The sequence below is a fragment of the Caretta caretta genome, chromosome 6 (assembly GCF_965140235.1).
Source record: "Caretta caretta isolate rCarCar2 chromosome 6, rCarCar1.hap1, whole genome shotgun sequence".
Lineage (NCBI taxonomy): Eukaryota > Metazoa > Chordata > Testudines > Cheloniidae > Caretta > Caretta caretta.
The window spans coordinates 67812279-67826996 of record NC_134211.1 but is presented as its reverse complement, the minus strand read 5'-3'; the positions used below and the strand labels follow the sequence as shown (position 1 = coordinate 67826996).

At 41.9% G+C, this 14718-nt stretch overlaps 1 protein-coding gene across 1 annotated transcript; it reads left to right on the top strand.

Annotated features, from left to right (window-relative positions):
- The first annotated feature begins 21 nt into the window (after nucleotides 1-21).
- On the top strand, nucleotides 22-10774 carry HAUS2 (HAUS augmin like complex subunit 2). Its single transcript, XM_048854917.2, has 6 exons — nucleotides 22-180; nucleotides 5231-5323; nucleotides 6856-6925; nucleotides 7757-7889; nucleotides 9928-10036; nucleotides 10166-10774. The coding sequence occupies exons 1-6, from the start codon at nucleotides 91-93 to the stop codon at nucleotides 10322-10324; spliced, it is 654 nt and encodes a 217-aa protein (XP_048710874.2). The 5' UTR covers nucleotides 22-90; the 3' UTR covers nucleotides 10325-10774.
- Nucleotides 10775-14718: the final 3944 nt, after the last annotated feature.

Below are 14718 nucleotides of genomic sequence, written 5' to 3'. Positions count from 1 at the left end.
TGGCTTCGCCCCCCCAGCCTGAGCGGCGCGGGGGCGGAGCTTCCTGCGCGAGGGCGGGCGCGCGCGGCAGGTTTGGACGCGAAGGCGGCGATGGCCTGTTCGAACCCTTGGGACGCGGCTCAGCCCACAGCCGCGGGGCTGGTGCTGGCCAAGTGCCTGGCGGCGGGTGTGGTGACCCAGGTAAGGAGCGGTGGGGCCGGGCCATGGCCCCTCTCCCGGGGAACCGCGCGGCCCTTCCGCGAACGCGCCCGTGGGGGACCTTCGCCCCCGGGAGAGCAGCTGCTGCGCCGCCGCCCCGGTTTCCAGCTGTGGGTGTCCGGCCCCCACCGTCAGCGCCCCGAGTAGGGGCCATCTCCACAGCGGGCAGCGTAGCAGGCTCTGCCCTGGCCCGGCCGGGTGGATGACACCGGCACTCTCCAGGCTGGAGCAGGCCCCCGTCTGGCGTGGTGTGAGCGGCTACTTGTCCCCCATCCCCTAAAGAGCGTTACAGGCAGTGCTTAATTTGTGGCAGGACTGAGAGTCCTCTAGGCTTGGCAGGTCATAGCCCCAGCACCTCTGGGCTTGTTGTACTCGTTATGAATGTAAAAAAATTCCTCGAGCTCCCGCACCTCTTGCGTTACAAATTAAGCACTAAGAAAAGGCGGACTTGTGGCACCTTAGAAACCAAAAAAATTATTTGAGCAGAAGCTTTCGTGAGCTACAGCTCACTTCATTGGATGCATTCAGTGGAAAATACAGAGGGGAGATTTATATACACAGAGAACATGAAACAATGGGTGTTATCATACACGCTGTAACGAGAGTGGTCAGGTAAGGTGAGCTATTACCAGCAGGATTCAGAGTAACAGCCGTGTTAGTCTGTATTCGCAAAAAGAAAAGGAGTACTTGTGGCACCTTAGAGACTAACCAATTTATTTGAGCATGAGCTTTCGTGAGCTACAGCTCACTTCATCAGTATGCATCTGATGAAGTGAGCTGTAGCTCACGAAAGCTCATGCTCAAATAAATTGGTTAGTCTCTAAGGTGCCACAAGTACTCCTTTTCTTTTTACCAGCAGGAGAGCACCGGGGGTCGGGGTGCGCCCAGACCTTTTGTAATGATGATGAAGGTGGGCCATTTCCAGCAGTTGACAAGAACGTCTGAGGAACAGTGGGGGGAGGGAGGAGGAATAAACATGGGGAAATAGTTTTACTTTGTGTAATGACACATCCACTCCCAGTCTTTATTCAAGCCTAATTTAATGGTGTCTAGTTTGCAAATTAATTCCAATTCAGCAGTCTCTCGTTGGAGTCTGGTTTTGAAATTTTTTTTGTGGAAGAATTGCCACTTTTAGGTCTGTAATCGAGTGATCAGAGAGATTAAAGTGTTCTCCAACTGGTTTTTGAATGTTATAATTCTTGACGTCTGATTTGTGTTCATTTATTCTTTTACATAGAGACTGTCCGGTTTGGCCAATGTACATGGCAGAGGGGCATTGCTGGCACATGGTGGCATATATCACATTGGTAGATGTGCAGGTGAACGAGCCTCTGATAGTGTGGCTGATGTGATTAGGCCCTATGTTGGTGTCCCTTGAATAGATATGTGGTTGGCAACGGGCTTTGTTACAAGGATAGGTTCCTGGGTTAGTGGTTCTGTTGTGTGGTGTGTGGTTGTTGGTGAGTATTTGCTTCAATTTGGGGGCTGTCTGTAAGCAAGGACTGGCCTGTCTCCCAAGATCTGTGAGAGTGATGGGTCGTCCTTCAGGATAGGTTGTAGATCCTTGATGATGCGCTGGAGAGGTTTTAGTTGGGGACTGAAGGTGATGGCTAGTGGCGTTCTGTTATTTTCTTTGTTGGGCCTGTCCTGTAGTAGGTGACTTCTGGGTACTCTTCTGGCTCTGTCAATCTGTTTCTTCACTTCAGCAGATGGGTACTGTAGTTGTAAGAATTCTTGATAGAGATCTTGTAGGTGTTTGTCTCTGTCTGAGGGGTTGGAGAAAATGCGGTTGTATCGTAGAGCTTGGCTGTAGACAGTGGATCGTGTGGTGTGGTCTGGATGAAAGCTGGGGGCATGTAGGTAAGTATAACATCAGTAGGTTTCCGGTGTAGGGTGATGGTAATGTGACCATCGCTTATTAGCACTGTAGTGTCCAGGAAGTGGATCTCTTGTGTGGACTGGTCCAGGCTGAGGTTGATAGTGGGAGGGAAATTGTTGAAATGATGGTGGAATTCCTCAAGGGCTTCTTTTCCATGGGTCCAGATGATGAAGATGTAATCAATGTAGTGCAAGTAGAGTAGGGGCATTAGGGGATGAGAGCTGAGGACGCGTTGTTCTAAGTCTGCCGTAAAAATGTTGGCATACTATGGGGCTAATGTGGGTACCCATAGCAGTGCGGCTGATTTGAAGGTATACATTGTCCCCAAATGTGAACTGCTGGAAATGGCCCACCTTGATTATCACTACAAAAGGTTTTTTTGTTTTGTTTTGTTTTTTTCTCTCCTGCTGATAATTGCTCACGTTAAGTGATCACTCTCGTTACAGCGTGTATGGTAACACCCATTGTTTCATGTTCTCTGTGTATATAAAATCTCCCCTCTGTATTTTCCACTGAATGCATCCAATGAAGTGAGCTGTAGCTCACGAAAGCTTATGCTCAAATAAATTTGTTAGTCTCTAAGGTGCCACAAGTACTCCTTTTCTTTTTGCGGATACAGACTAACACGGCTGGTGCTCTGAAACCTACATTAAGCACTGATTACACTCTGGATTGCCTGCTCTACATAGACGTCTGCTCTAAAAAACAGATTGCTATTACAGGCTTTAGGAGAGCTAACTTTTTTTAGGCTTTGTTCTGTAGTTCTTGATCTTCTTTAGCTCCTTAGATCTTTTATGAACATAAAAATAAAAAATTTTCAGAGGCTGAGTTAGAACACATTTGCTCACTGTGTTTGTCTGCTGTCCCTTCAGGTATTTGCTTCTGGATGGCTTTCTGCTACTAGGGTTTCATTTGCACAATATGAATGTTAACAGAAAGTGCTAGATCTAAATGGGCAGCATTGATTCTGCTCTTGGAACGTAGGGATAAAGTGTAATGGTTCTATTTATTCCTGTATCTGTACTGTCAAAATAGTCTAATAGATCTATGCCTCCACTTTCAAGTACTCCTGTTAAATGTAATCTCCCTATCAATCCTGTGCAGAGAGCCATGTGGACAGATGCCTGCACAGAGGTTCATGTTCAGGGTTACTATTTGTAGCTAAGGTCCTTTGTTTTCAGTTTTTAACAAAAAATTCCTGGCTTTTACAAAAGCTATTATGCATGTTTTTCCAATTTTCACCTGAATTTTGGACCACTCAATTACATGGAAATATTGAGAGTTAAGAAATTTCAGTATATTAATTAGGTAGCTAGGTTTGTTAATAATAAATTAGTCTAAGTGTAAATGTTAGGCTGTCTCTTAAAGTAAGACAATGTAGCGGAAGATACACGTACATGTGTACATACTGTTAATGTACTGTTCATGAAATAAACCACAGCATTAAACTGTCCTTACTTAAAATACTCTTACTTTTCTCTTTGTGCCTTTTTTCTGTTCTCCCTTCCCCCAGTATTAACCCTGATATTTTCCTAGAAAACTGTGAAGTTAATTTTGCACAGTTTTTCACTTGTTTTTTTTGTTGTTGTTTGTTGTTGTTGTTTTTTTTTGTAATAAACACTGACACGTTTTTGGGAAATTTTAAACAAAAAACAAAGGACCTTGTTTGTAGCATAATCTTGCTTGTTGCATAAGTCCTTTCACAATCACTTTATTGAATTATTTTTATTATTTGAATTATAGTAGCACCTGGAAACTCCAACAAAGTTGGGGGCCCTACTGTACTAAGAGCCATGGAAACAGATAGTAAGAGACCATCCCTAAAGAGCTTAGCCCTTGTCTATACTACAAACTTAGGTTGGTATAACTGTTGCTTAGGAATGTGGAAAATCCACACCCCTGAGTGACAGAGTTATACCAACCTAACCCTTGATGTAGACAGCACTCTGTTGATGGAAGGGCTTTCCTCTCCTCTGCCTCTCGGAGAGCTGGAGTTCCTGTGCTGACAGGAGAAAGTCTCCTGTCAGCATAGTCGTGTCTTCACTAAGCACCACAGTGGTAGAGCTGCACTGGTGCTGCTATGCTGCTGCAGCACTGTAAGTGTAGACGAGCTCTCACAATCGGACTGAGTGTTCTTGGTGCTTGACCCAAGATTGTGGAATGAACTTCACTGTAACTAAGGACCATCCCAAACCTTACCACCTTTCACACCTTGCAAGAAGCATTGCTCTGACCTTGCCATCTCTAATATAAACACAGAGGTGTGTGTGAATGTGAATACAGTATATAAATTCCAAAAGGAACACTGCATACACTTCTTCCCCTAGGAGAGAAAATGAAAGAACAAACCTGTGGCATGTTAGTCACATTATTTAATACACTACTGGAAGTCGCTCAAGTGCTACGGTGATGAGCATGGTATAAGAAATTATATAGAATAGAATCTAAATAGACAAAAGGAGGAAGGGAAAACTGAGATATAGAGCGGTAAAGTGCTTTGCCTAAGGTGATACAGCACATCAGTGGCATAGCTGGGAATTGAACTCTGGTCTTCTGATTCAGTGCCTTCTCCACTAGCCATGCTACTTCCTAGTACATTGGTTTGGAGGGTTTAGTTATTTTTTTCCCCCTTAAAGTACAATGTGTGTCTTCAAATAAGATGCCAGTTATAATAAATCCATGTTTATGCTGATAGAAACAATGTTAAAATTGAAAGGGGAGAGAAGAGAGAAATCCCTCCCGGCTGTGTTTGATGAATTTCATTCAATTTTGAATGTTGACTGTCCATGCCAGGGATGACTGTATCCCTTCCTCTTGTTTATACTTCTAAAGTGTAAACTTCTGTCTTTAGGTGCATTCCAATGCCATAGATTTAAACAACAAATCTTTAAGGAGGATGCTCCCAAACTCTTTTATAAGGACTTTGTAGAATTTTTATTTTTGTAAGCCCATTTTTGTCCTTCTGAAATGTTTCCTCAGCTGCCTATGCAAGATTTATGTTTCCCAAATCATTGTTAGGAGAAACTTAATGCAACACATAGAAAGACCCTGCCAGTTGTACTAATATTCTTGATAACCTTGAAAATGTTCTAATTGCTGTGACTTCTTATTGCTACTGACCTGGTACCACCCTCTCTTGTTGTTCCTTAATAGGAGATGTTGGATTTATCTGCTAAACAAGCCCCATGCTTTGTGCACCTCACTGAGGTAGAGAAAATTGCAGACATCCGAGCTGAAATAAACCAGGTAAATCCATCGGTATCAGGGGTGCATATTTCTATATGATGGGAAAGACAACATACTAACTGTTCTTTACCTTTGTACTGCCCCCTCCATGTAGAAAGCACATTTTTATGCTGTGTTTTTACCATTATATAGTAGAAAGCATAAAGCAGGCTGGAGAAGAGAAATAATATGTAAAATATAATGGCAGGTGTTGTTAGTAATTTAGTTTTTAACAGTTGGTAGCTTTGTCACAATTTAATGAATTACCACAAAGGAAAGAGAGACCCATACAAAATTCCTTTCTTTCATAATAATTGCAAAGATGCAACCCGTTGTATCTGGTGAACAAACTTTCTCTAAATCTTCTTGAAGAAACTGGGGAAACAGATCTGAACATCTGTTCTCCTTAGATCAGCAAACAACAACTGTTTTTTCGTGCGCTGTTGTATTTATAGGCAACTGGACCACTTCCACTTTAACAAAATAAGGGCGTCTCTACACAGGGAGCTATTCTTGGTTAGCTCCATGTGTGGATACTCTTATTCTCTAATTCTCTTTATACTCTAATTAATAAGAGTGCCTTATTCTGAATTACTTTAGTCCTTTTTGGAAGTGGTTTAAAATAATTCAGAATAAGACTCCCTATCCACACAGAGTTAATCTTAAAATAATCTTCTTTAAATTCACAACCTAGCTTATTCTGGATTAATTTTCACGTGTATACATCCCCTAATGGTACCTTTCTTACAGTTCCATTCCTTAGACTCCCACTACTGTCTAAACTGGCTGTTAGATTTAAGTTTTATGAGATGTATTCTGAATTTCTCTGTTGTTGCTATTGTCTGGTGGTAATGCTTAACTACTGAATTATCCAGTGCATACATTAACAGTGGGAAAGTCATGCCATCAAACAGCACTGCAGACAGCCAAATGCCCATTGGCTTAGCTGAAGAAGAGGTTAGACCAGTGGTTCTCAACCTATTTACACTTGTGACTGACTGGCTCACATACTGCAATTAATATCTAGGAATTAAACCTGAAAAGGTTCCACCTGGTACAATATATAGCAGTCCATCTGTTTAGCAACACGGGGCATGTGAAGATATTAACCACATTCTGGACTGGCTTCCCATTGAATAAATCAAATTAGAGGTCTGTCCAAGATCACCCCTATGAAAGCAGCTGTGTTCCCCTGGAGCCAAGGAACTGTTTGGTACTCGGGAGAGATTTGTGAGTGTGAAAGCCTACTTTTGCAGGAACTGGACTTAGACAATGGAACTCATTCCCAGAAGAAATAAAAATGATCAGAAGCTTCACTGCGTTAAGAATTAAATGCAAAACTCAGCTCTTTGTGCACAGATACTCAACACAACCATACAAACTAATCTGTTTAAAAAAAAAAAATTTCTTACAGGCATGGAAGGATGAATTTGGTATTCTTATTTTGAATACATACATGCTCAGGAGGTGGGGGGAATATCCACAGGTATATAGGTAAATAGAAAGTAAACCATATGAAAATCAAGTATAGCTATTTTTTATGCCTTTTGTAGAAGAGCCTGGAAACTGAAATCCTGGGACTGGAAAAGGAAACTGCAGATATTGCTCACCCATACTTCCTGAGTAAGTGGCTGTGTTCAGGGGAATAATTATTAGTTGTAGGCTCTTTGACCTGGATGTCATCAAATGTGTTTCACCTCCATTGCGTTCCCTGTTTCTCATCACCACCATTGCCCTTGTCATCCACTGGTGTGTAGTGGCCCCTGAGGCTATGATGGGTGGTCAGCCAATAAAGGGTGTTCGCACAGCAATGCAACTAGAACCTTCCATGTCACTAGTGACCATGTGTGTGTCCTTTGTGGTATTCCACTTAATATCTTAGGCCCCAGGGGGCAGAAGTTCTGGGAGCATTCATAAACCATTGTGCCCCAGCAGTGCTGTACATAAACCTGCTGCCTTCCCAATTACTCAACAGATGTATATACTTTATTCATATGTAATGTCACTCAGAAGAACTTTTGGGATTTTATTTTGGTAGTTTCGGGCAAGATCACCTCTTTGCTTTGTCTTTATGGATCTTTTCTTCTTGTCCACCATGACACAACCCTGAAGGAAATTCTTATTACTAAAATACTATAGGGTGCAGGTCATATAGGGATTTTTAGATGGAGCTACCAGATTGCTTAAAACCATGCTTGTTACTAAAGTGATACCTTTTTAAGGACTAGATGTCCTGAGCCTCTTTGGAACATATCCTAGTACTACTTCCTAAATCATTCAACAGGGACTAGTCTGGTTACTGCTATCCTCCCAGAGCCTGAGCCTGTCACTTGCACAGTGGAAAAATTGCTGGAAAACCTGAGTCAACTCATTGCAGAATGAGTTTCTGCTCTTGCTCCATTGGTCAAACAATTTCCAATCAGTATCCCTTTGATATTTACCTCTGTTGTGTAGCTCAGAAATGCCAAGCTCTGCAAGTTATGAATAAACACTTGGAAGCAGTGCTGAAAGAGAAGAGGACTCTCCGGCAGAGGTTAATGAAGCCCTTGTGTCAAGAGAACTTGCCTATTGAAGCTATATTCCACAGGTGAGTTCTTAGAAAATAGCTGTTAGCATGTAGCCTGCACCTGTATTCATGTCCAAATAAGCTACTTTTGCCTGACAATCACCCCTGGTAGGAGGAGCACAACTGTTGTATCAAAAAGTTGCTAAAGTAAACTCATGCTGCTAGTCAATGTGATGGGTTGCACCCACCCGTTGCCACCTGATGTACTGGGGTTTCACTGAGCCTGCCTTCTCCACTAGCCTGGGCTCCCTCTCCCTGTTTTGCTGATTTAGGCTTTCCGGCCTCTGGCAGCACACATGCACAGGTAGGGACGCACCAGCCCAGCACTCAAGTGCACACCCCCTTTGGGGCGTAAACCCAAAATAATATTGTCTTGTGTGTGTAGAAAAGTCTGCACAGCGCAAGCTCATAAAAATTTGCCCTCTCTGTCAATGAGGAGAGACATATGCACAGCTTCTTCCCCCCCACCCCCCCGATATGAATTGCACAAACTGGGTTATATTATAAACAAGAAATAAGTTTATTAACTATAAAAGGTAAATTTTAAGTGATTATAAGGGATAGCAAACAGAATAAAGCAGATTACTAAGCAAATAAAACAAAACCGGCATACTAAGCTTAAGATATTATACTGGTTTCAAGAAGTAATTTCTCACCCTAAATGTTGATTTTGGGCAGGTTGCAGAAATTCTTGAAGGTTAGCTACCCTGCTTGCAGCTTAAATCTTCAGGTGTCTCAGTCACAGACCAGATCCCTTTTTCAGCCTGGGTTCAGTACTCCTCCCCCTTTCCCTTTGTCCTTGTTCCTTAGGTGTTTCCAGCAGTCATTCTGGATTCAGCAAAGAGTGAACCAAGATCAACTTACTCTCCAGCCTTATTTAAGATTTACATAGAATCATAGAATCATAGAATATCAGGGTTGGAAGGGACCTCAGGAGGTCATCTAGCCCAACCCCCTGCTCAAAGCAGGACCAATCCCCAATTTTTGCCCCAGATCCCAAATGGCCCCCTCAAGGATTGAACTCACAACCCTGGGTTTAGCAGGCCACCTCCCCTCCTTTTAGAGGAAATTTACTAGAAGTCCAAGATGGTGTTTAGTACCAGGTGACATGAGCACATGACCTACTAGTGTCCCAGCAACGCCTCTCAGGAAGGAGAAAGATTAGTATATTCCAAGTCTTATTGTTTCTTCCTAATGGCCCATCAAGGCTGATGGCCTGTTGTCTGGTGGGTGTTTCCCAAGTCCACACTCAGTTGTAATTGTTACATAGTCAATATTCTTAACTTTAGATACAGAAATGATACATGCATACAAATTGGATAATCACCATGTGCATAACTGGTTGGAAAATAGTTCCTAGAGTGTAGTTTTCTTTGGTTCTCAGTCGCGCTGGAAGGGCATAATGAGTGGGGAACCGCAGGGATTGGTTCTGCGTCTGGTTCTGTTCAATATCTTCATCAATGATTTAGATAATGGCATAGAGTACACTTATAAAGTTTGCAGACGATCTCAAGCTGGGAGGGGTTGCAAGTGCTTTGGAGAATGGGATTAAAATTCAAAATGATCTGGACAAAGATCAAAATGATCTTGTACCTTTCAAACAGATGTGTTTAAATTCTGGATTCATATAACGCTTAAGTTGTATGCTCAGAACAAGTCTCCAAAACCAAATAACATTCTAGTGTAGTACCAAGTCTCCTTTCTTCTGTGCAGCTTGTTCACCATCCACACATGGATAAGCCCATAGATATATGGTACATATTCTTCATAACTAGTCATGTCTTTCACTGGCATGTATTTAATTTACTGAGTGCCACCAAAGAGAGCATTTGCTGACAAGCAAAGATGATGATGCTCCTGCAGCCTGTGCCTTCATTGCTGATTCAGTTGTATAGTTTCTGCTGAGATTTCCTCTCCAGGCAGGAGGTCAGGAATTCCCACAATTGTTGTGGAAGGGGGTTAGAGGAAAAAAATCAAGGAGAGACAGGAATGAGAGGCTTAAGATTAAACTGTGCATCATTTTGAACAGCCTGTTTTTGGATTTCTTCCCCAATTAAAGGTATGTAGCAGAGTTATTGACATTGGCAGTGGCCTTCATTGAGAAACTGGAAAGCCACTTGCAGACAATAAGGAGCATCCCTCAGATACCCCTGACCATGAAAAACATGGTGAGTAGTGGAGGTGGTTCCTTTTCCCATCTCCTGTAATGCTCTTTCCCTCAAAATGCTACATCGTTTGATTACTTAACCCACCTTTTAGTATCTCCTAACTCCCGAAACTCCCATCTTGTATTCCAGGACAATGCTCTGGCAAAAATTAACTTGCTTGTGACAGAGACTGAAGAGCTGGCAGAGCAGATACTGACGTGGAGAGAGATGCAAAAAGGAATCCATTATGACAACTCCCAGATCACTAATGAATCCGATCCTAGCTTCAGAAGCTTAGTTTCACCATAAAACATCTTATTTGTGCAGAAGAAAAGATGACCAGTTGAAAGCTCTGTTTTTTACCAGTCCTGTGTGATAGCAGCAGTATATTTGTACCTTAGTCTAACTAGAGACTTTATGGTTGGATATCTCCCTGTTCTAGAAGGGATATTTTAGTTGGTCACAAGTGATTATTAAAATTGGATAATGATCTGTAAATGACAGAACTTATTGTTTAGGTGTAATTCCTCTTTGGAGTTTCCTGATATGTTCACACATACCTCCTTGAAGCAAGCCAATGGAACTGTCATACATACATTTAAAGGTAGAATGCAAAAGATCTGTTTCAGTATGGCTAAAGCACATGATGTAATGACTAAGCAAGCATTCTGCAAGCATTTTGAGATCATATGCTATATTTTCTTTGTAAGTATAACAATTTTTAAAAATGTATAGTAGACTATAAAATGGGAGACTTAAGCTTCTGTGCACAATTTTTATTACAAAATAGCCAAAACTACAGTAGCACAATCTGGAGGAATAGTTCAATGCTCACTCATTTTTAAAGTATCTTCTGTCAAATGCTTTGAAAGTGAAGGAAGGTACCTATGAGATCCAGCTTTCTCTTGAAGGAGACTGTTCCCCAGTGCCTCCCACAAAATACTCAGTTAATCCATAACAAGTTGTTCTTTACTGATTATTTAATTATTCGTCTACATAATAAGAGTCCAAGAATTTCACTCTGAAGCTTAAAATTTTACTTTGTCAGTGTAAAGCAATTGAAGCACCTAGAAGTGTGGTTGAGGGCTTGTTATGTTCAGAATATCTCCAGATTTGAATAATAACTGGGATTTGCTGCCTGTTGCCATCCAGTTTTTAATTTCTCAGCCATTTTGAATTTATGAATTACACCTCTTCTACAGCAAGACATGCTGTAGCACCTAGGGTCCCCAGAACAAAAAAAAACCTCTCAAAGAACTTACAAACTAAGGAAGATCTTACAATCTTTGATTCTTGCAAAGTTACAAACACATTTGTAAAAAGAAAAGGAGAACTTGTAGCACCTTAGAGACTAACCAATTTATTTGAGCATGAGCTTTCGTGAGCTACAGCTCACTTCATCAGATGTATACCGTGGAAACTACAGCAGACTTTATATACACACAGTATATAAAGTCTGCTGCAGTTTCCACGGTATACATCTGATGAAGTGAGCTGTAGCTCACGAAAGCTCATGCTCAAATAAATTGGTTAGTCTCTAAGGTGCTACAAGTACTCCTTTTCTTTTTGCGAATACAGACTAACACGGCTGTTACTCTGAAACACATTTGTGCTTCCGGTAACTTAGACTTTCCAGTATGTATGCCACTCTTCCCTCCAGTTCTTTAATGGTGTTGTCAGTGGAGCTCTGCAGCAGGTATGTGACTGCTAGGTCTTCAGTTCTTCTGTAGAGCTCACTCTCTGAACAGAATGTAAAACCTAACCACCTGTAGCTCAGATGAACGTCTAGGTATTCCATTTGATTTGTTGCCAGCCACTCCCTTCCTCCCCCCCCCTTTTTTTAATTCTGTTTGAAAGATTAGAGCAATGCATTTGAAAGTATCATTTCCAACATTTAGATTTCACCTTCAAAATGTGAGGGTGAAATCTAAATGTTGGAAATGATATTTTCAAATGTAGATTTACCTCTCTGCTGGCTGCTCCAGATGCCTGAAATTATATACCTGCCCTGCTAGGAAGTTCTGCGTGACTGCTCTTGCAGCTTCCCTGTCAGAAAGTCATTTTTCTGCAGGGAAGCAAAGAAATCTGCAGGGGACATGAATTCTGCACATGTGCAGTGGCACAAAATTCCCCCAGGAGCAGGTGGAGAACAGGATGCTAGCTTTAATTGTGCTGTTTCTGTAGATAAATAGGAGGTTTCACTCTACAAGGCTAAAAATCTGTTTTTCCACTACACTATTTCTTTATTACTAGTGAGGACAAAACCAGGGATAAGGCAAATTGCAGCTGCACAATGCTTAACTGCCTTTCCAACAGATTTGTTGCCTGTCACTCCCTCCCCCCACCCCTATTTTTTTTTTTTTTTGTATAGTCTAGCACTTTGGGCAAGAAAGAGGCAAAATGGAGGTGTTTCCAGGAACCGTTTAAGTGTTTACTTTTTTATATCCTTTAACAAACAAGTGATCTCATTGCCAATTACTGACTTCCACTAAAAAACAATTTGAGACAGTTCACCCTTATTTCCAGTCTTAATCCAGATAAAATTTATAACCTCCTTTCTTCCCAGGGCCTGTCCTTTCCTCCTTCTTGCTGCCCAATAGCTTTCCATTGCACCTAGATTCACACAGGGTTTAACACTAGTGTATGGACTGGGAAGGGCCATATTGGCTCATTTTAAGACATTCCTTTTGTCTTATCTAAAACCATCTGCAATCACCCTTATTGGTCAAAGGTCTTCTTTGTAGAAACTTCCCCTTACCTCATTATTCTTTGAACAAGACATCCTCCCTACTTCATTCCTTCTGGCCTTGTAATTTATAATTTTCAAGGCCTTCTGTCTACTTGCTAGTCAGGACCTTTGTTTACAACACATATATGTTTCCTTACCAAACTAAGATAACTCTTAATTATTTAATTTCATATTTATCCTACACCTTCTGTCCATGTTGTTGTTAGGTTGTGCTTGTAAAGTGCTCTGAACTTGTAAAGCTCCATGTGGTGTTACCTCACATAGGCTATAAGTGAGAAATAAACTGGGGATGCACATTAGTAGGAGGGGTGTATAATTGCAATATAATAAATTAGTTTTTAAAGGACAGTATCACCAAGTATTAAGCCTCTTCTCATAGAGTAACCATTAGAAGTAATCCTAGTTTAATGACTGGTTTCAGAGTAGCAGCCGTGTTAGTTGGTATTCGCAAAAAGAAAAGGAGTACTTGTAGCACCTTAGAGACCAACAAATGTATTTGAGCATAAGCTTTTGTGAGCTAAAGCTCACTTCATCGGATGCATTCAGTTTAATGACTGTTCATGGATTAACTGAGATGGAAAAAGCATGCTGACTAAGATTCCATAAGGAACAAATGACTTGGAGACAGAACGTTTCCCTTTACAAAATAACTATCATGCTGCATTACAATTAGAATAATAAATCCTTTTTGACTCTGTTTTATGACTAGTGTAAATAGAGATTATGTTAGCATTGTCCCTGGATATCACTAGTGGGAGATGCCTAACTATGCAGACTAAATAACCCCAGTTAGCTCAGCCTCTCCTCGTAAATCATGTGCCCCAGCCCCCTAATCATTTTTGTTGCCCTCTGCTCGACTCTCTCCAATTTGTCCACATCCTTTCTGTAGTGGGGATACCAAAACTGGACACAGTACTCCAGGTGTGGTCTCACCAGTGCCGAATAGAGGGGAATAATCACCTCCCTCGATCTGCTGGCAACGCTCCTACTAATACAGCCCAATATGCCATTGGCATTCTTGGCAACAAGAGCACACTGCTGATTCATATCCAGCTTCTTGTCCACTATAATCCTCAGGTCCTTTTCTGCTTAGCCAGTCGGTCCCCAGCCTGTAGAGGTGCATAGGATTCTTCTTCCTAAGTGCAGGACTCTGCATTTGTCCTTGAACCTCATCAGATTTCTTCTGGCCCAATCCTCCAATTTGTCTAGGTCACTCTGGACCCTATCCCTTCCCTCCAGTGTGTCTACCTCTCCCCCCAGTTTAGTGTCATCTGCGAACTTGCTGAGGGTGCAATTCATCCCATCATCCAGATCATTAATAAAGATGTTGAACAAAACTGGCCCCAAGACTGGCCCCTAGGGCACTCCGCTTGATACTGGCTGCCAACTTGACATCGAGACATTGATTACTACTACAGTAATAGTAGATTTTTGTTCCAGAAATTGTCACATTAGAATAGGAGAAATAAAACTGCCCTAATCCCCCTAAATCACAATGACACAAATCCATGTTTACAACCTGACCCCGTATTCCACTGTACTGTCACCAGTCTGTTGCAAGTGTGCCCTACTGTTTCAGAGCGAGCAACAGTGACTAGACCAGACCCAAACCCAGCTGGCATGAAAGCATATGGGACCCTTCCAGATGCTTTCAGGCCAACTGGGTTTGGGTCTGGTCTAGTCACTGTTGCTAGCTCTGAAACTGTAGGGCACATTCACAGGCTCAGACATCTTGTATGACACTCCTCTTTAGGATGTTGGGTACTGCCAACTAGTCACACTAGACTCCACAATCGATGTCTGAGACCTTCCCAGGTGCTTCCCCTGAACTCAATTTTTAGGCTGTGGGCACTCAGGGCTTCAAGTTTAACCTCTTCGGAGACAACATGCCAGAAGGCAAAGATTAGTGCCTTAGCAAAGGAATGTCATAATCACAGGAACAATACTCTTAAAG

What these genes read in the sequence shown, in the direction of transcription:
- HAUS2 (XM_048854917.2), top strand. Translation starts at nt 91, where the DNA reads ATGGCCTGTTCGAACCCTTGGGACGCGGCTCAGCCCACAGCCGCGGGG. An exon ending in CGGCGGGTGTGGTGACCCAG is followed by an intron (nt 181 to 5,230) that starts GTAAGGAGCGGT and finishes GTTCCTTAATAG; the next exon opens with GAGATGTTGGATTTATCTGC. An exon ending in TCCGAGCTGAAATAAACCAG is followed by an intron (nt 5,324 to 6,855) that starts GTAAATCCATCG and finishes TGCCTTTTGTAG; the next exon opens with AAGAGCCTGGAAACTGAAAT.